This window comes from Rhea pennata, chromosome 2 (genome assembly GCF_028389875.1).
Source record: "Rhea pennata isolate bPtePen1 chromosome 2, bPtePen1.pri, whole genome shotgun sequence".
Taxonomy (NCBI): domain Eukaryota; kingdom Metazoa; phylum Chordata; class Aves; order Rheiformes; family Rheidae; genus Rhea; species Rhea pennata.
In genome coordinates this window covers 9,659,104-9,677,203 of record NC_084664.1, presented here as the reverse complement: position 1 = coordinate 9,677,203, position 18,100 = coordinate 9,659,104, and the positions used below count along the sequence as shown (strand labels likewise).

Below are 18,100 nucleotides of genomic sequence, written 5' to 3'. Positions count from 1 at the left end.
TGGGAATTCATTGATATGATTAAATTTGATGGTATGATAATGTATGGTAATCGTGATTAATCAGAAGCCCACTAGCAAATGGAGGATGTTGGGTATTATGTCACCTGCATTTTAAACTGCATTCCCTCTATGCCAGCCTGACAATATTTGACAGCTGGAGAGATCTCATGCTGCATCTGCTTGCTACTACTTATAGATCTGATAAGAGAAAGTGCCCGTCACTCCTACACTATCTTAAGTGCTGTAATTACAGAGCTTTGCAGACAAGTTGTGCAAACAGGAAGTGTTCACAACGAAAGCTTTTTGGAGCTGCCAAACAAGCCCGCTCTCACATCTGCAAGGACTATAATCTGAAAGAAGTGTAATTGGATGCAGCAGTCTCATTCGAACATGATTTGCATGAAATGCTGTAAAAGGCACTATCCAAGAAATGTCAATCAACACCACCTGATACCATGTATCTTGTTAAACGAAAACAAAATGCTTTCTACACTACCTGTGATCTGCTACTGCTACACAGTAATAGATGAAAATTTCATTTACTGTTACTCATTATAGTAAAGCCATGGCTAAAACAGAATAATTGTGAGGAAGCAGGAGAATCATTTTCACAAACAGCTTTTCATCTAAAGTAACAGTTTGTTTTCTATACACATACTGTTGCAAACTTGTAATAGTTAATGATTGTTACTTACTAAAGAGCAGTTTAAAATGAGTGACTGTATGTAGATGCAGGACTGTTTAAAATTGTCCTTACTGTAAGCAATGGAGAATAAATGTCAGACCCGAGCAGTAGTTGCTAAAACCCTTCTTTAGCTAGGGCAACTCATGGCCAAATTGGAAGTGATGGAAAACTTCAAACTCCCCGTTTGCATTTTCCACAATGAAAACAAAACCCTCTTCCAAGAAGTTTTGTTCCCAAAAGCACTGCAGTGTTCTACACATACCCACAGGTTCACTTTAAAATACAGTCTTGATCAAGTTTGCTAAAACTTTGTTTTAAACTGAGCCAAGTCAGCCCAAGCACCACATTCGAGACAAATTGGGGGTGGGATAGCCTTCCAATATGCATTTTATAATTTCTGTAGCATGATTACAGTGTTTGCCTAAAAATCTCTTTCAAGGAAGTGACAAATGAAGGATGGCAGAGAAGGAAGGAAGGAAGGTTAATGGTTCACGAGTGACTGCTTACCCAGGAATTCACAGCAACAATTGGGCAGCTACTTAGAAACCTCTCATGGATGAAAACACACACGAATGTTACAAAACACTTCAAGTGATACTTGAAAGGTCAAATTTGTCAAATTCAAACTTTCAGAAATGGTTCAAAACTAGAATTAAATCTCAAACCCCTTTCCCAGCAACAGTTTAAGGCAACAGCTGATGTCCTGAGGATCAAATAGTAAGTATTTTATATTCTCTTACAACATGCTTCTAAGGGGCACAGGTAACAACTTCAGAACAAGTATCCTTTTGAGAGAAAGATCATACTGCAAGGAAATGGGAGAGAGAAGCAAGCTCCAGAAACAAATCACACAAAACCCCTAGAAACTGAAAAGACATATGGCATAGAATATAGTAAAATTCAGTTGTGTGATGGACAACTGCCCAGCTGCCTTTAGCAAGATAAGGCAGGTTCTCCACAGCTTCCCCCTAGCTCCAAATTTCCCATTCCGTCCCCCAAATTGGATGCTGAGGATCCCCAACAATTTCTGTGGGAGGAATTCTGACAACAAAAATCTGCCATATTCTATCCCCAGATGTGTGCAACACTTGCTCTACTTTCATTCATCCTTAAAAAACTGCATGTGAATGTGCCACATCTGAAAATTAATGCATCATTCATTAAATTGGAATAATTTTTAAAGCAAAAAAATCATTATAAGTTTTTCCTTAGGCAAACACCAAAACATTTAGGACACAGAACGTGCTGCAGGAATCAAATATGAGATTAAAAAGACAAAAATCAGGATCATCAGCTTCACTTATGAAAATTACCAGCTGAACGCCAGTAATTTTGCCAGTTGCATATTAAGAAAGGATCTAGCCTGGGCTGTATAATAGTCAGTTAATAGTAGCTTAGATACAAAGGATGCGTTTAGAAACATCTCCTCCATTTCTCTCATTTTATCCCACCCTTCTTCACAAAAACGGAGCGATTGAAGGCGAGATTAGCCCAGAGAGCAGGAACCGCGAGGCACGGACCATGGTTCCTGAGGCTGCAGCTTACAAACGTGGACCGAGGCGCCTGCAAGAGCCAACAACGTGCTCAGAAGAGGCGTGACAAATTCAGAAATGCCGGCCAACTGCTCTGTGAGTAGAGCCTTCAAGCACGTTCCTGGAAATGGATCCATCCCCAAGGCTGATGTTTATTTGTGAAATGCCAGTTGTGACACTGAGACAGCAACTCAGAGGAGGGAATATTCGCCTCTGTAAATCAAAGGCGGACGAGACACAGAACAAGACCTTCCATAAGGCTCGGTGGAAAACGTTACCCTAATCTGTCCTTTGAACAGCTTAAAGGAAACGCTCAGGTGGCTCTTGCACAGTGTCAGGTTAATTCAAAAAACCTACAAAATATCAGCAGCCACTCTGGTTAAAGATTTGGGTTACTACCAGTTACAGCTCTTCGCAATTCAGCGGAGCACAGAAGCCTTCCAACTCAGTGCAAGTTCACCACATTTCTCATACTATGCCTCAGCACCACCTTTTCTTCAGTCCTAGTTAGTTGAATATGACTCTCAAATAGCATTTGCACTAAGTCACCTTGAGTGCTTACGCAGTAAGAGATAGATGACTTTATTGCTTGATTCAAAATTACCCTACATATTAAAATAACTTTAAGTAGGGAACACAAATAGATTAATTCCATTATGTCCTAATACTTCCTTTCTGCACATTTAAGAGATTAAGCTTTAAAATGACAGGTAATTCAACAATAAGCCCCTCCTTGAAACATCAAAATTTAGATTCAAGGGTGTTAAGTGCATTTAATCAATCCCAGCTCCAAACAGATTCAGTCCTGATCAACACCGCACTGATTTAGTCCGACATTTCTCATAATTTAGAATTCAAACCAACATGCTCACATGCTCATTACAACTTTGCTCAACTCTTCTATTACATCCTTCTGCAAAAGGTCATAAGAATTAACCATTACATGGTTACAAGTCACTTCATTAATCATAAATAAATAAAATCTGGTTTCCAATGGATTTATGACTTGCAATTGAATAGCTCTGATTGAAGCTTTTCCTATGATTGGAGTACATAAGGGCTCTCCATGCTGAGAGGTTTCTCTGTCAGGTAAGGTACGAACTCAGAAGCAATTTTTCCTTGAGTTGGAGCACCAGGCACATGCAGGTCTTTTATGTTTCCACCTCTGTGATAGTCAGTCAAAATAAACCCTTGGGTTTATGTATTAAATGGGAAAGCAGACTAAAAGGATCTAACTCCACAATCTAGAAACAAAAGCAACTAGAAAATTACTAGACTTCTACTCTTTCACTAGGTGATCCTAAAAACAAGAGTAAATCCAAGTTATTATTATTTATCCAGAGATCCCTTTGTAATGAGAAAGGGGATGAATGAACAAAATCTGCAACACTTTGATCTTTTTCAAATGGCTTGTCAGCAAAGGTGTCTAGTCATTGTTTTATTCCTGTAAGTCAATATTTACACATAAACAAATGAATTATAACTGCACATAGATATCTGATGTGTAATAGAGTAAAAAGGTAGTTCTGCAAGATCAAACCTTCAAGTTAAAAAGTAAATTTGACTTCAGCTCAAGAGCTAAGTATACTACATCTAATAAAACAAACATGAGATATGTACACAGTGACACTTAATTCCTAATCCTAGTATGACTGATAACCTACATTAAATTGATAAAGAACTTCATAAGGCAAGTCCCTATTATACTCATTTTACAAATCATTCAGTTATAGAAAGATTAAGTAACATTCTCAGGGCCAGACTGTAGGTTACTAGCTGAAGTGGGGAAAAGAAAAACCTCCCAGGACAGTCAAATCTTAGTACTGGAGCCTCTCATTTTAAGATATCCTTCCTTCCCTTTATGGGAAGAGGGAAAAAAAAATAATAAAAGGAGAATTGCATTGGCTCTTTGCCAGAACCTTGGTTACAGAAAAAGGCAGCAAATAGTCAACATTTTTCTCTAGGCAAGAGGAGTAAGATTCTTACCAAAAATATTGAATGTTTTATGTTTTACTCTGTTTAAAAAATTGCTTCATACAAGATTTAATTTTTAGTTATGTCTGAAGTACTTCAACAGTTGCAAAAACAAAAGTGAACGGAATTAAAATCTAATTTCACAGTCCACTTAAAGAAATTATTTTCTAATTTTTCTACACTGATGTAAACACACTTCAAAGATGTCAATTACAACAGATTTACAGATAATTCCTTGTCCTCCAATTTCTTTTCAAATCCGTAAACTGTGTTTACTGGCAATGGAACTCAGTGTCAAACAGATGAAAGATGTATGTTTTCATTAAAAAAATTTTGTTTCTACTTAATACTAAAGACTAGTGCAGAAAATTATTTCCTCTAAAAATTACAATAAAGTTTAGTACAAAAACATCCAGTTAAAAACATAGATGAAATTGGATAACACGAAGTTACTTAATGGAACTGCACTTTTATTAACTTTTTTATACTTCATAGAAGAAATACGGTGGCAATTTAAAAACTCAGCTACTGTATGAATTATGGACATCACAATTCCTTAGCTAGATGGCTTGTGAGAAAAACAGTGTGCATCAAAAACAATCAGATATGCACATGGCAATCAAAAGTCACAGCAGGTTTCCAAAATCTGCTTCTTTCCAATACATCTGATCTCTATACAAGTAATTTATTGTGTGATTCCACACAGATGTTCACAAACATCTACTTTCCCCTTTCAACACTGCAAACATTAAGTGAAAGCAGCCTCGTGAAACAGCTACGTGCTTTGTTTGTTTTGGAAGTTAGAGATGTACGAGAAAGCAAGGTCATACAATGCCATTCCCATTTTTGATATTAAAAACATGAAGGCATTTAAACACCTGAAGTAATGGAATATGAAATTCTACTGATTTTTACAATAAAAGACACATACTGCTTTTTAAGCTGAGGGATTTTTTCAAATAGCCTTTTATTATATCAAATAAAATAAAGATTCTATTTATACAGAAAGATTCTAGTAATAAAATGAAGCCCATATTCTTTAAGACAAAATGCATTCCTACTTCTCCCACCGGAGAGATTGGTTCAACAATTTTACAGTTAAACAGAATTAATTCTACCCTCAAAAATCCATTGACCTTAAGCTTTTAACAAACATTTTCAACTGCAGAGTGTATTGTCAATATTTACAAATCCTTAAAATTATATTTCACTAGAACGGCTTTTATTTGCTGTATTAATATTTCTTTGCAAATGTATGCTTATCCATATCAGAGAAGAAGAAACAGCTGCTACTCACGGGAAATCTCTGGGGTCCTACGGCAGGTCTTGGCTGGGCTGGAACTGGCAGCAAGGGCACTGAAACAAGAAGCACCTTTTAACACCATTTGTTTTACCTAATGGTCATTGCTGTTATTTCCAAAAGAAGTTGCATATGAAGCTGTGATTAAAATCTGCTACGTTTACTCTCACATGGCACAGTTCCTACAATGCAAGCAGCTATTTCCCCACCACCACCTCCAGCATGCAACAGGGCAGTCTGGATTCTCTAAGGCCATTTCCACAATTGAATTCTGCATTTTCCAGAATTAGATTGCTTCTTGTTTCAGGAAGGCTAAGCCGAATATGCATTCGGCCACAGACTTCTCTTAGGCAAAGCTGGCAGAGATTCTAATGATAATCTCACACTCACATTGAAAGGTGCATGATTAACGAGCCCTCTCACCTTCGTGCCTCAACTTCTCCCAGGCATCCCCCAGTCTCACCACTAACTTTCCATGGCAGGCACAGGCACCAAAGGATCTATCTGGTATAAATTACGGTCCATAGGAAGGCAAAATGAGGCAGGCAGTGGCAAATAAAAGAAAATAAACTTCTTAATCTGGCCATGCCACTGCAACGATATGTGTAACTGCAACCCCCGCAGGTAATCACAGAGCTGCTGGTCTCAGATAAAAGATGGCTATTTCATAAAGAGACAGCATGAAAAGTTAGAGATAGCAGGTCTTTGTGAAAATAGCTTGTCCAAAATTGAGATTTCAGAGGGAACAGAATGGACGACTTATGAATATAACTGTATACCAGGAGGCTCGTTACAAAAAACGAAAAACATCCCCCTCCTCCCCAAAGTAGCCACTGGTGGATCTCCTTGGAGACAAAAGTTTCTTTTTTTGAAGTCCCAATATGACAAAGCGTAAAGACAGAGCTCCTATTCTTTAGTGCAAGCTTTTTCCTTCTCTTTGTCTAAATAATTAAAAGTGTAAGATACACTCTAACAAATGCTTTAATGTTAAAACATAAAAGAAAGGGCTGGAAAAGATGAAGTGAAGCATTTCAATTAAACAGGATCAAATGTGTTTCTTCATTATCTAAAACACTTTTACTTAGGATATTTTTCTCCAATTTATTTTGAGTATTTCTGAAAGTGACAGGAAACCTGTTTCCTGCACAGGGTCTAATATTAAGTTTTCATATAACAGCTACTGCATTACATTTCACAGCAGGAAGGCGTTAAGAAATGTGCCCAAGAACTCCCTTCAATCTAATCTACTGAGCCGCACTCCCCAACACAGAGTTTAAGATTTCTCAAACATCCCTTTTTTCCTTGACAACTAAGGCACAAGAACTAATGTATTAGTACTTATTTTCAAAGTGGCTTCTATTCACTTTTTTTAAAGTGCTTGTGGTTTACTGGTTCATGGATTGACGTGGTAAACTAAAGTGCACCAACCTTGTGCCTTGCAAGGACTGCACACAAACTCTGCATCAGCTTACATGAAAAAAAATAGTCAAATGGCCTCATTTTAGCCTCTGACAAACGTCTGCCAGTACCATACAGCCATGACCACTTGGAAAAATTGACAGTGTGCTCTTGACATAGCTAGGACTAAAATAGTTCAGATATTGCAGGTCAGAGAGGCACTGAGAAAAATCGCATGAGGTGGAAAGTGGAGAAATGTCAGCTGAACAGAACCCATGTGTGTCTATTTTGGAATCCTGCCTCTGGCAGTGGCCTATATATCCACACGTATTTTTTATATTATATATATATATGTATATATATTTTAGACAAATGAATTTAATACTCATGAAAGATGGTAGTGCAAACTCAACCTCCCTCCAATTCTTGGGCTCTCTTACTAAAGCAGCAAAAAAGCCTCAGAGAGGCATTCACCTTCCTGATGTCAAATCTTCCCCAGTTTTGAAAGGTATGTTTCAAAAATAATACACAGCATGTTGATAGACACTATTTTAGGAGGATTAAATTGCTTTGGGCTGTAAATACCATGGCTTTGAAGAGATGAAGCAGCAATTCCCATACTGATGATTTAGAAGAACTGTAATGTAATTTTTCCCAAGACACTCAATAGTTTTTAAAAGGTAAATAGTGCACTAATCTACTGAGCTGCCACAAACTGTTCACTGGTAATTCATGTCGATTCTGGCAGCATCTAAAACATTCTTGAAATAGTCATCTGTGGTACAAATATTAAGGGGGGGGGGAAAAACCCTCAATACCTAAAACAATTGGTGAATTAGTATATCATAGTACACCTATGTACAGTCCTACTGTATTTGTAAATTCATCATACTCCAATTTGGACATGTGTTGAGCCCCAAATTATTTATAATTCAAAATTAATTCACAGAAAGGAACACAAAAGAAAACCGTATGACAAACAAGAATTTAAAAGACATGGGATTCAAATGCTGCAAGAGGCTAACAACTGAACACCAACTACTATCTGAAGGAGGAATGAACAGAGGCTCACAAAACCACTTCTGAGGCTTTGATGGATTGAGTCTATTATTCATTTAAGAAACTTCAGAAAACTGAAAAAAACTTGTGTGGAAATTTGAAATAAAGACAACTTGACAGAAAGCAACTCTCCAATTTTATTTAACCAAAATTCAAGGCTAAACAAGAGATAGTGGCCAAGAGAAGAGATCCGTCTGATAGAAATGAACAATCCTATTATTAGCTCGTTCAAGACTACTTCAAACTCACTTTGAGGCTAAAATAGATTGTTGCCAGCAGTCTTAAACATACTACTTTATTCAAATGATAGTTTCATGACAATTTACAGGAGATTCGAGATTATTTTAGGAGATATTGATATCCAATCAAAAGTGAACTCAAATCAAAGGATGTTAAGAAAGTAAATTTCCAGGATTTGGAGTCAGAACAAGTGTTCTTGATGTAGACAATAAAAAATATGTGGGTTCAATCTACCATAGAATTATAGGGGGGGGAGTAAGCCCCAGTCAGCCTACATGGAAACACGACAGCACTTCATTAAAATTAACAGAAGCTAAGTGTGCACATCGTGCATTTCCAGACATGGCATTTTAGCTTCTAGGCATCACATTTCAAACAACAGAATCCCACTGAACTTGGCGCTTATCTGTCTGTATTCACCTTATATGCCTGGAAATAGACTCATCCAAGGAGTAGAACATCATCAAAAACACGAGGTCTGTCCAACCTTTTTCATACTTCCTCTTACCCTGAAATAACTGCTGCTGCAAGTCAAACATAGTTGTCAACTGCCAGTTTCTGCCTCAAGCAGAGGCATTAAACTGAGCAGGAGGTTTATCTCCGATGTAGCAATGCAGCCAAGCTGACCATGAGCCACCAACGTGTCCTTGTGGCCAAGGCAACCAACGATCTCCTCGGCTGCATTAGGAAGAGCATCGCCTGCAGGTCAAGAGGAATGATCCTTCCCCTCTACTCAGACCTAGTGAGGCTACACCTGGAGTGCTGTATCTAATTTTCAGCTCCCTGTATGAGAGAGACATGGAGCTACTAGAACAAGTCCAGTGAATGGCCATTAAGGTAATTAAGGGACTAGAGCATCTCTCACATAAGAGAAAAGGCTGAGAAAGCTGGGATTGTTTAGCCTGGGGAAGAGAAGCCTGAGGGGAGATCTTATCAATGTGCACAAATATCTCAAAGGAGGGTGGAAAGCAGATGGATTCAGACTCTCTTCCGTGATGCGCAGTACCAGGACAAGAGGCAACAAGCACAAACTGAAACACAAACTGAAACACAGGAAGTGCTGTCCAAATCTATAGAAAAAAATTTACTGTGAAGGTGACTGAACACTGGCAGAGGTTGCCCAGAGAGGTTGTGGAGTCCCCATCCTTGGAGATATATTCAAAGGCCATCCGGGCACAGTCCAGGGCAGCCTGCTGTAGGTAACCAGGGGAGCTGAACTAGATGATCTGCAGAGATCCCTGCCAATCCACCCATTCTGTGATTTTCTGTGAATGGTCACAAACTCAGCAGATAGAGGTTTTGAAAAACAGATTACAAATCTTTACTGAAGATATTCTACCATGTAGAGGTAAATAACCCTGTTAAAAGGAGCATCAGCGAATCAAGACAGTAAAAAGATTATGCTGGGAATAGAGAAGCCCTTGGCATGCTCAACATAGCAGAGATGCTGTGGCAAGACCAAGACAAGTATGCAGACACTTGATGACATGATGAAGAAACAACAGTGATACAAAAGAGAAAAGATACACTAGTATATTTCCGAAACTGGGCAAAAGCAGAAGTCTCCAGCAACCATTACTAGTATTAGGAGACAACTTGTTCACCTAGATGCAGGAGATTTGTTGACTACATCAACAGGAGGAGAGGCATCTAAAAAATTTTAAAATTAATTTTTGTTTTTCACAAGTACCCAGAACTGTTGCTTTGAAAGTGTTAGAAAAATGCACAGAAGGCATATATCCAAGAGTAAAGGAGCTTCTGGAGTGCTTCCAGATAATCTGTCCTGATGCATAATTTGGTGGGAAGCACTGATTTTATTAGACAGGAAAAAGGGAAATAATCTCCAGGAAACAGCTACTGTGAAGCCATCTGTGAGAAGCCTAACAGATCTGTCTCAACTGGCAATCGACTACTCTGCCAAATTCCCACCTTTCATTGGGCAAATAAACGAAGCAAAGACAGCACTGGCTTAGAGTTCTGCTAATCTGAGGGGAAAAAAATATGTAACACCCACATGTAAATATTTATCTATATATGTGTACCTCTATACACCCCCTCCCACACATATATACATATACTTTTTTTTGCTTTATCTAGTCCCAAACAAAATCACAAATCAGACCTATACAGACATCTTTTTTTTTTTATCCTCTTAGGAAGCGCACACTTCACAAGTAAGTAGTAATGTTAACAGCTCTGCTGGCAGCTATCCTAAAAAGTGTACCTCAAAGGGCGGTTCATTAAGTAAGTCACAGAAAAAGCGCATACTTCTCAGTTTCTGAATCAAATAATCGTAACTGTGGTGTTGAAAGGAGAGTTGAAGGCATGTATCTTGTCAAACAAGGATAGCAGCTTGTACCTTGCACACAGCTATTGCAGTTCAAAGACTGTTTTAGCATATTCACACAAATATGTGGGTGATCATTCTGTGAATACTTGGCAGAATCTAGAACGATGTGGGAAATAATTAACTGCAGTTCTTACCCAGTTTTGAAAACTGACATCTGCTGCTTTTAAAATACATTCCTTTTTTCAATTTCCTCTTCTATTGCTTTTTGCAGGTTTTACATTAGAGTAATCAAGATGATAAAGTGGAAAAGGCTTATCCTATTTCTGCTGGCCACAGTCTAACTACATCATGTCTTACTTGGAGCAAAATATTTGTTTTAAGGAAAAGAATATCAGCCTGAATCGCAAGCCCATTAAGTGATAAATAAAAATTGCTGCATCCTTGGCACAGAAAGAGATGAGTCACACTCCAATGACTGGGAAGGCATTCAGAAAGCTCACCTTGTACAGGCGTCACTACTGTCCCCTTGAAATGTGGGTTTATGTGTATGTTCTTCGGTTGCTGAGGTGTCACTGGCGGTGGAGTCATCATTATTCTAGGGGTTTCTATCTGAGGGGGCATATGTAGCCCTGGAGGAGGGGAAGAATGATGCTGATGCTGTAAAGGAAGCAGAGATTGTAACTGTTGCTGCTGTTGCTGCTGCTGCTGCTGCTGCTGTTGTTGTTGTTGCTGTTGTTGCGGCTGCTGCTGCTGGAACAGACTCCTAACAGGTTGCTGGTGTGGTGGAATTAACCTCTGTGAATGAGTCTAAAGTCAGACAAAAGAATAAAGTCAATATGCTTTACAGTTCAAATGTACCAATAAATAAAGTGGCACAAAAACAAGCCACCTTTGAAAAACAATTAGGACCAAATTTTAACAGAAAAATGTCTTTTCCCTATCATCAAATCCATTAGAATTGTTAAGAACAATCAGCACAAGCAGCAAAGGAGTAATTGAAGGCATTAATGTGAGGGAGAGGGAGGCAAAGAGCAAGGAAGAGGCAGAACCTGCTACCAGCCAGCAGCAGCACGTAGGATGCCTGAACTGAACATCTCCAAAGCCCTCAGTACGTGTCACTGCAGACTGCCATCAACTGCAATAAGGCATTCACGCTGAACACGAGGAAGATCAGCCCTCAATACCAGCAAAAGTCCGCTAGCTTTTCCCTCATGTATAGAGGAGCCTCTCTGAGGCAACAGTAGCATGAAAAGTCGTATACACATATATTCACAGATGAATCTAGATTCTTCAGATGAGATTTGTGCAGCCCACTTAGCCATACTGCTGGAAGGGAGGGAGGAGCATTAAGCTACTTAAAAGATACTTTCAAAGCTATTTTTCAAAACACAAAAGGAAGTCTCTTCTTAAATAACTTTCCTAAACATAACTAGCCAAAACCCACTAGAAATAAAAGAGGCCTCAGATTTCTCTTCAGAGACACTCCTCTGCTTCTGCACTCACTGATACTAAAGATCAGTCTTGAACCCTAGTCCTGCTACTCTCCAATGTTAATGCAAGAAGAGTCCGAAGCAGGCAACCTTTTAGCAACTAAGATGCGGCCTGTTTTTTCAGCAGCCAAGTGCATGAAAGCTAGGCAGCTACAAAGTATGAACAAGACAACACTGTGATGAGCACAGACATGGTTTCAACAGCACTTTAAACCAAAATAAATAGCAAAGATTGTATGGATACAAGGAAAAAAAATGTGATTCCACCTTCACCTTTAAAAGCAGGAAATAATCTGCTGCACAGCTCTCAAGCAGGGAGCAGTCCATTGATTCCTGCTATCAACTGGCACCTAAAGTTACTGCTGTTGAAAAAATCCCTTTTGTTTAACACCAATGACCTTGTCCTGCAAAGACATACATGAGCTTTGTGCTACCGTTCCAGCTGTGCTACATTAAGATAGATAGTAAACCAAACAAACAAAAAGTGGGCTACCTCTTGATCAAACACCTACTGGGTTTATTTTTCAGAAAAAAATAACTTAAAGTTTGTGACACAAATGAGGGATTTGGCATGGGAGAAGGAGCAAAGATGCATTTCATCTGAAATCTAGCATGGCTAGAGCAGAAACTGATTTATCTAGTGGTGGTTATTTCCCTCCGTTTTTATCTGCCTCCAGAGTAGTACGCTAGAAAAACAGTATTGGCAAAAATTTTAGTTTGATAAAAAAAATCGTTCTGCAGAATCACATTTCTTTCAACTAAATTACTATTAGTAACGGGGGACAAACATGTCTACATGTCACACGTAGAGGACTTCAACAGAGGAATTAACCTACTGCTCCATGCTGATGCAAAGCAGCAATATGCCTGATTATGCATACGAATCAAAATCCACTTTTCATCTGTATACTTTGAGATTCCTCAAGTCGAGGTCGCTAACAAGACTAATCACAGTTTTTTTTTCAATCACCATGTTCCACAGAGCCCCCCCCCCTTGCCCTGAAAGCACAAGAAATTTATACTGGAATTTCTTCCAATCTTCACAGTTGAGAGGTTCCCCCCCACAACTGATTTCAATTCTTAACAGAGGCAAGGGAGAAGATTCTTAAAGATTCACAACTCGGAAAGCATTTTTCCCCGATTTCCTGAAAGTACCCTCAAACAAAGAAGAGGATGAAAAGGTACCATGGAGGCCGGCTGGCTGGGCAGCAGCGCAGGCCTGTGATCCTTCATTCGTCCCCTCTCGTTGTTGTCTCGCCTTTGTTCGCCCATCCCATGGCACATCACCGAGCCCCCTCTTCGCCCTCCTCTCCTCGAGCCGTATCGCCCCTGCTTAAGTTGCCTTTCTCTTTCTTCAAATTCAAGTAATGCTGCTTTGGCTTCTGCAGAGAGTTCTGGTAAAAACAGAGAGAAGGAGGAGATATTTTAGCTTCACGTTCAAAGACACAAAAAAAGACCACGAAAGGCATCACTAGAACTACAGAAGCATCACTGCAACTAACATAAATATTTGCATGCGCTTTGACCTCCTTTAGGTGGCATGTTACCATTTCATTAGACACCTACAAAAGGGAAAAACATACTGATATTTGTGTCTGTTGCACGGGCAAAAGGTGGCAGCTGAATGAAACAAACGTGAACAAAAAGGGCTATTTCTGCTATCGAAAGTTCCCTTACACTTGCTGTGGGTGAGACTGAGGCTCCTTTCACAATCCTCAACAACAACTGCCCAATTTGGTTAAAAACTGCGACAGTTCTGATAACATATAAAAAAATAATTATACAGTAGGTGATCCAGGTAATCAAATTACCTGTGAATAGAGATAAAGCCTACAAAAAAACCTACAGGAAATAAAAAGTGGCAGTACCAGCAGTGACACTGACCAGGTTTCAACTATTTAAAGGGGATAAACTTTAATCCACACACGCAACCAAGCACCTGGCTGTGCACAAAGACATAGCCGCTGTTATTTCTGAAACCAAACGTTGCGTTAACTGTAGACAAAATTCGTCTACAAAAAAAAAAACATATACATACACTCTGAATGCACATAAATGGTATTTGGCACAAGAATTTCATGTGTTCATTAAGAAAAGTGTTAGTGTGAAAGGATACTGGATGCACAGACCACTTCTCAGGACAAATCAGTTTTACTGCTAATAATACAAGTAATGGCTAAAAGTACTTTGTATCTCACCACATTCTTCAGGCAGCTTGAGACATTGATACAATGTCTCCACCTAGCTACATGTCCTCCATCAAGAATACCCATCTGAAGCAATCAGAAAATCGTAAGACTTCGCTGGGAGCATAATAGCCAAATATTTAAACCATCACTTTAAATATCTTTTTCGGTAAACTCAATTAATTTTTGAAGTTGAGAGCTGCCTGAAGTACCCACAAGGGTGAGAAGAGCAGATTCCCATGCCAGCAGCTGCTCTTGCTTGGCTGTAGGTGCTGTCTGCATGATGGGCTTGGGCTGCAAAGATGGCAGATTTGCGTGTGCCAGTTATCAGATGTTATCAATGCCTGCAGAAGTCAGAGGCTTTTTGAGTGAAAAAAGTTTAGAACCTCTCGACTACCCTAGATGGCCTAAAACCTAATGACTTGCCATATTTCTGTAGGCTAGTGATAAAAACCCAGGTTTCCCTACCTCCTTTTCTCTCTCCTCTCCAACACTGGAATTTAGTGGCATCAAACTTTAATTTACGATCACGTCAGATATTCTTATGAAACACTACCTTTGCCTGAGCACGTGCCTGGGGAGATCTGCAGAGCCCAAGACAGTCAGGCTACACAAGGAAAGGTCAAGAAACAGCAAGGAATTGCACTCCCCAAAGTCTTAGAGCACTACTACAAGTGCACGCCCTGGATTTCCGAGGAAAATTAAGATAAATGTTCTCACATGCAAAGTAATCAAAAGAAAGAAAGGTCACTAAAACAACTACCTTTTCCCACCTTTATCTCTCAGGGTAAAAAGCTGGTTTAATTTAAAGCTCTGACTTCAATCCTGTCCTCACCTCAAGCAACTTCAGCTTCTTCATCACAAGCTCGTAAGCGTGAAGAGGCTACTGCAGGCTTTTAGTCGGTCTTTCAGAAAGGGAACGACTACTAGCTCCCACTCACTGAGGGAGCAGGGTCTCTCCCTGCCTTGCACACTTATCATTATGTTGCAAACTAGAAACCACATTTAACCAGAGGGTTTCCAAATTCTTTCAAAATCTAATTCTGAGCCTAATGCTAGTTGGAAAGTTTTTTCCAGAATAGGACAGACAGGGCATATTCTCTGCCATCTTCCACACTACAATCCTGAACTCAGCAAGGAATGTTGGAAAGTAAAGTTCACTCATGGCATCAAGTACCTACCACAGATTCAAGAGGGTAAGATGCTACCTCCTTCTAAATGGATTAGAAGTCATGGGGGAAGAAAGCAATTGTTAATAATCTGGGAATAGAGCTAGGCCTCCTACAAGGCATGATGATGTCTAAGTCTCAACGTCTTTAGTGCATTTGAAGGACATCAAGTAGAAGTGACTCTAGAAGAAGGGGCTGCACCAAACGAAATGATTTCATAGAGCTACACTGATTAAGCTTGGCAAAGGGATAAAAACATCCTGGTTGAAGTCCTTTCTAAGGATCTTTGAAATGTTAGGCACATTTCACTCCCTTTAAATGAAAGGTAATAAATTGCTTTCCTGCTCCTCACAAAAATTCTCAAACCTTTAAAGGCTGTGTTATAGGTACAGCACACAGATTCAGATTTTCAGCCAAAACAGTAAAGTAGTACCCAACTTTGGTTTTCGAAAAAACATCCAAAAGAAATTCCTCGTGTATTCATTATAGCAAGCATCATTACAGACATAGAGTGCCTGTGACCACAGAAGTACATTAAAAATATCAGATTATTTTCAAAAAGAAAATAAGGAATGCAATATTATGTTAACACATCAAGCCTACTTCCCCATCACCGAAGGCAATGAGGTCCTACCTGTGAAGAATTATACTTAAACAGAAAACTGCAAGTTCAGACCCTTAGAGACAGGGTGAAAAATAAAGACTCACACGGTAAACCAAACTCATTCCCTATGAATACCAAAAACACTTAACATTGCTTCCTCTGTATACATAAAAACTATGAGTAACTCAGGAGATTCACGTGGTAAATCCCACCACTTCTCCCTGGTTACGAGCTTGGGTGCCCTATGCCAGAAGCCGGCTGAGCCAGGCTGGATGTGGCCGTGCCCTCCTGGCCGAGGCGCGCTGGGAGGCAGTGCTGGGCCACCGCAGACCTACCCCAGCCCCAGCGCAGGTCTGTGCGGCTGCCTCTGCCTCAGGAGGCTCCCCCAGGGCATGGGCACCTCAGCTCCCAGGTTTGAGAATCCTGGAGGCCTTATTATCCTGGAAAACGCACAGATTTGCAGTTTAAACAGTCCACATTCCAGAACTGTCATATTAAAAAAAAAATTACAGAATTATATATATGAACACATATGTATGCAGCCTAATTGAATGCGACAGCAAATGATGGGTTTTTTTTTCTCTCTCCCAGACTTGTAATCTGATTGTACTACGCACTTCTGCACGAAGTACAACAGGGTAGCAGCAAAACATTCATTTTAATTTTCTAGTTTTGCCTAAAGTCTCAGCTGCTAGTTATCACAGCAAATAGTAATGTTCCAAAAGTACTACTGCATGTAATAATCACTCATCACTTTGCAAGCAGCTTTTTGTAAGTGCATTTTTCTTTGATCATTCAAACTAAAATATTCTCTCTGTAAGTATGTCAAGCAAAGTCATTTTTCTTCTTTAGGCTCCTTAACAGGTAAACACATCCACAATTCAAACTCAACGAAGAGTTCAATGAAGTATAATGAAAAAGATTACATATTTCACAAAGATGATAATTTCCTATCTCTAGAAATCAACTGCACAGTCTTCCCACAATACCTCTCCTTTAAATTTCAGAGCTACTATGTCATCTTGGATAAGTAAATGCTTAGCAAAGGTCTCAGCTATAGTCACGAGAATACTCCACATTTTTAGGAGCATACATTCATCCTAATCTCAACTGCACTGCGCGTGTGCACACACACACACACACACACACGCAGAGTTAATACAGTGAATCAGCAATTATTTTTCTAGTGTCTCTAAGTGTCAAGACTAATTTCACTACCCCTGGTAATAAAATGGTTTCAAATGACATCTTTAATCAGCAAGAAAGACTGCACTCCTCCAATAGAGACAAGCTGTCACAAAAGGTCACCAAAATGTGACAGGATAGAAATTACGTTTGTAACTTCAACTGAAATGTTAATTCCTCTTTAAGTGTTTTTGCAACTATGTTCAGATTTTAAAGTCAGGAGATGTAGCTCTGCAATGAACTTTCATTTTTAAACCAGTTCCATTCGGTTTTAAAATTTGCTCTATAAGCTCAAAAGCAAGCAGACACTTACAGGCGAGTTATTCATATCTTTTCGCTGTTTAACTTCCCACCAGGTAATCAGTTATTTGGTCTCTTTATCAACAAATTAACACACAGAAGCAGCAGGAACAGAAAGCATTTCACAAGAGCAAGTTTGTTCTTTTGCCAAAGGTTAAAAAAAAAAAAAAAGCTGTTAGTCTATAAATTCACCCATATTTACATCTCACTTTACTTACATCTCACAGCTACATCACAAGTCACCCATAAAAGTAAGTCTAATTCTAATCATTACTGCCTTAACAGTCAAGCTCCACCACAGGTTCTCTCTTCATTGGATGACCTTGTTTTACATAAAACTACAGTGTAAATCTAGATATATGAAAATGCATGCAAATGCCATTTACCTTGCAGTTACATGCAAGGATTTATTTATTCCAGTGCACTCTGATTTTTAAAGGATATTGTTCTGTAAAGCCATTAGTATCTTTTTGTATATGTAAGTCAGGGATGCGTACCAATATGGTTTTATGGTGGAAAACACTTTCAGAATGTGTTTTCACATTCTCAGCCAAAATATTCCTAGCCCATATAGATTACTTTGTCTGAGGCCTCCAGAGGGTTCCTCCAGTTTCATTCAAACCAGGATCAATTCCTAATTATTGAAAACAACGTTATAAAAGGCCTTTAACATACACTTCGCCTGAAA

General features: G+C 39.2%; 1 protein-coding gene across 5 annotated transcripts in view; it reads right to left on the bottom strand.

The window, feature by feature from the left end:
• RBM33 (RNA binding motif protein 33) overlaps positions 1-18,100 on the bottom strand; it is a 97,761-nt gene that overhangs the window by 51,786 nt on the left and 27,875 nt on the right. For 3 of the 5 annotated variants that reach the window (XM_062568823.1, XM_062568826.1, XM_062568827.1), the window contains 3 exons: positions 13,154-13,362; positions 10,979-11,285; positions 5,489-5,547 (listed from right to left, as the gene is read on the bottom strand). In XM_062568823.1, the coding sequence (XP_062424807.1) occupies positions 5,489-5,547; positions 10,979-11,285; positions 13,154-13,362 (575 nt within the window). The remainder of the gene's footprint in view (positions 1-5,488; positions 5,548-10,978; positions 11,286-13,153; positions 13,363-18,100) is intronic. The other 2 variants (XM_062568824.1, XM_062568825.1) reach the window with 2 other exon arrangements.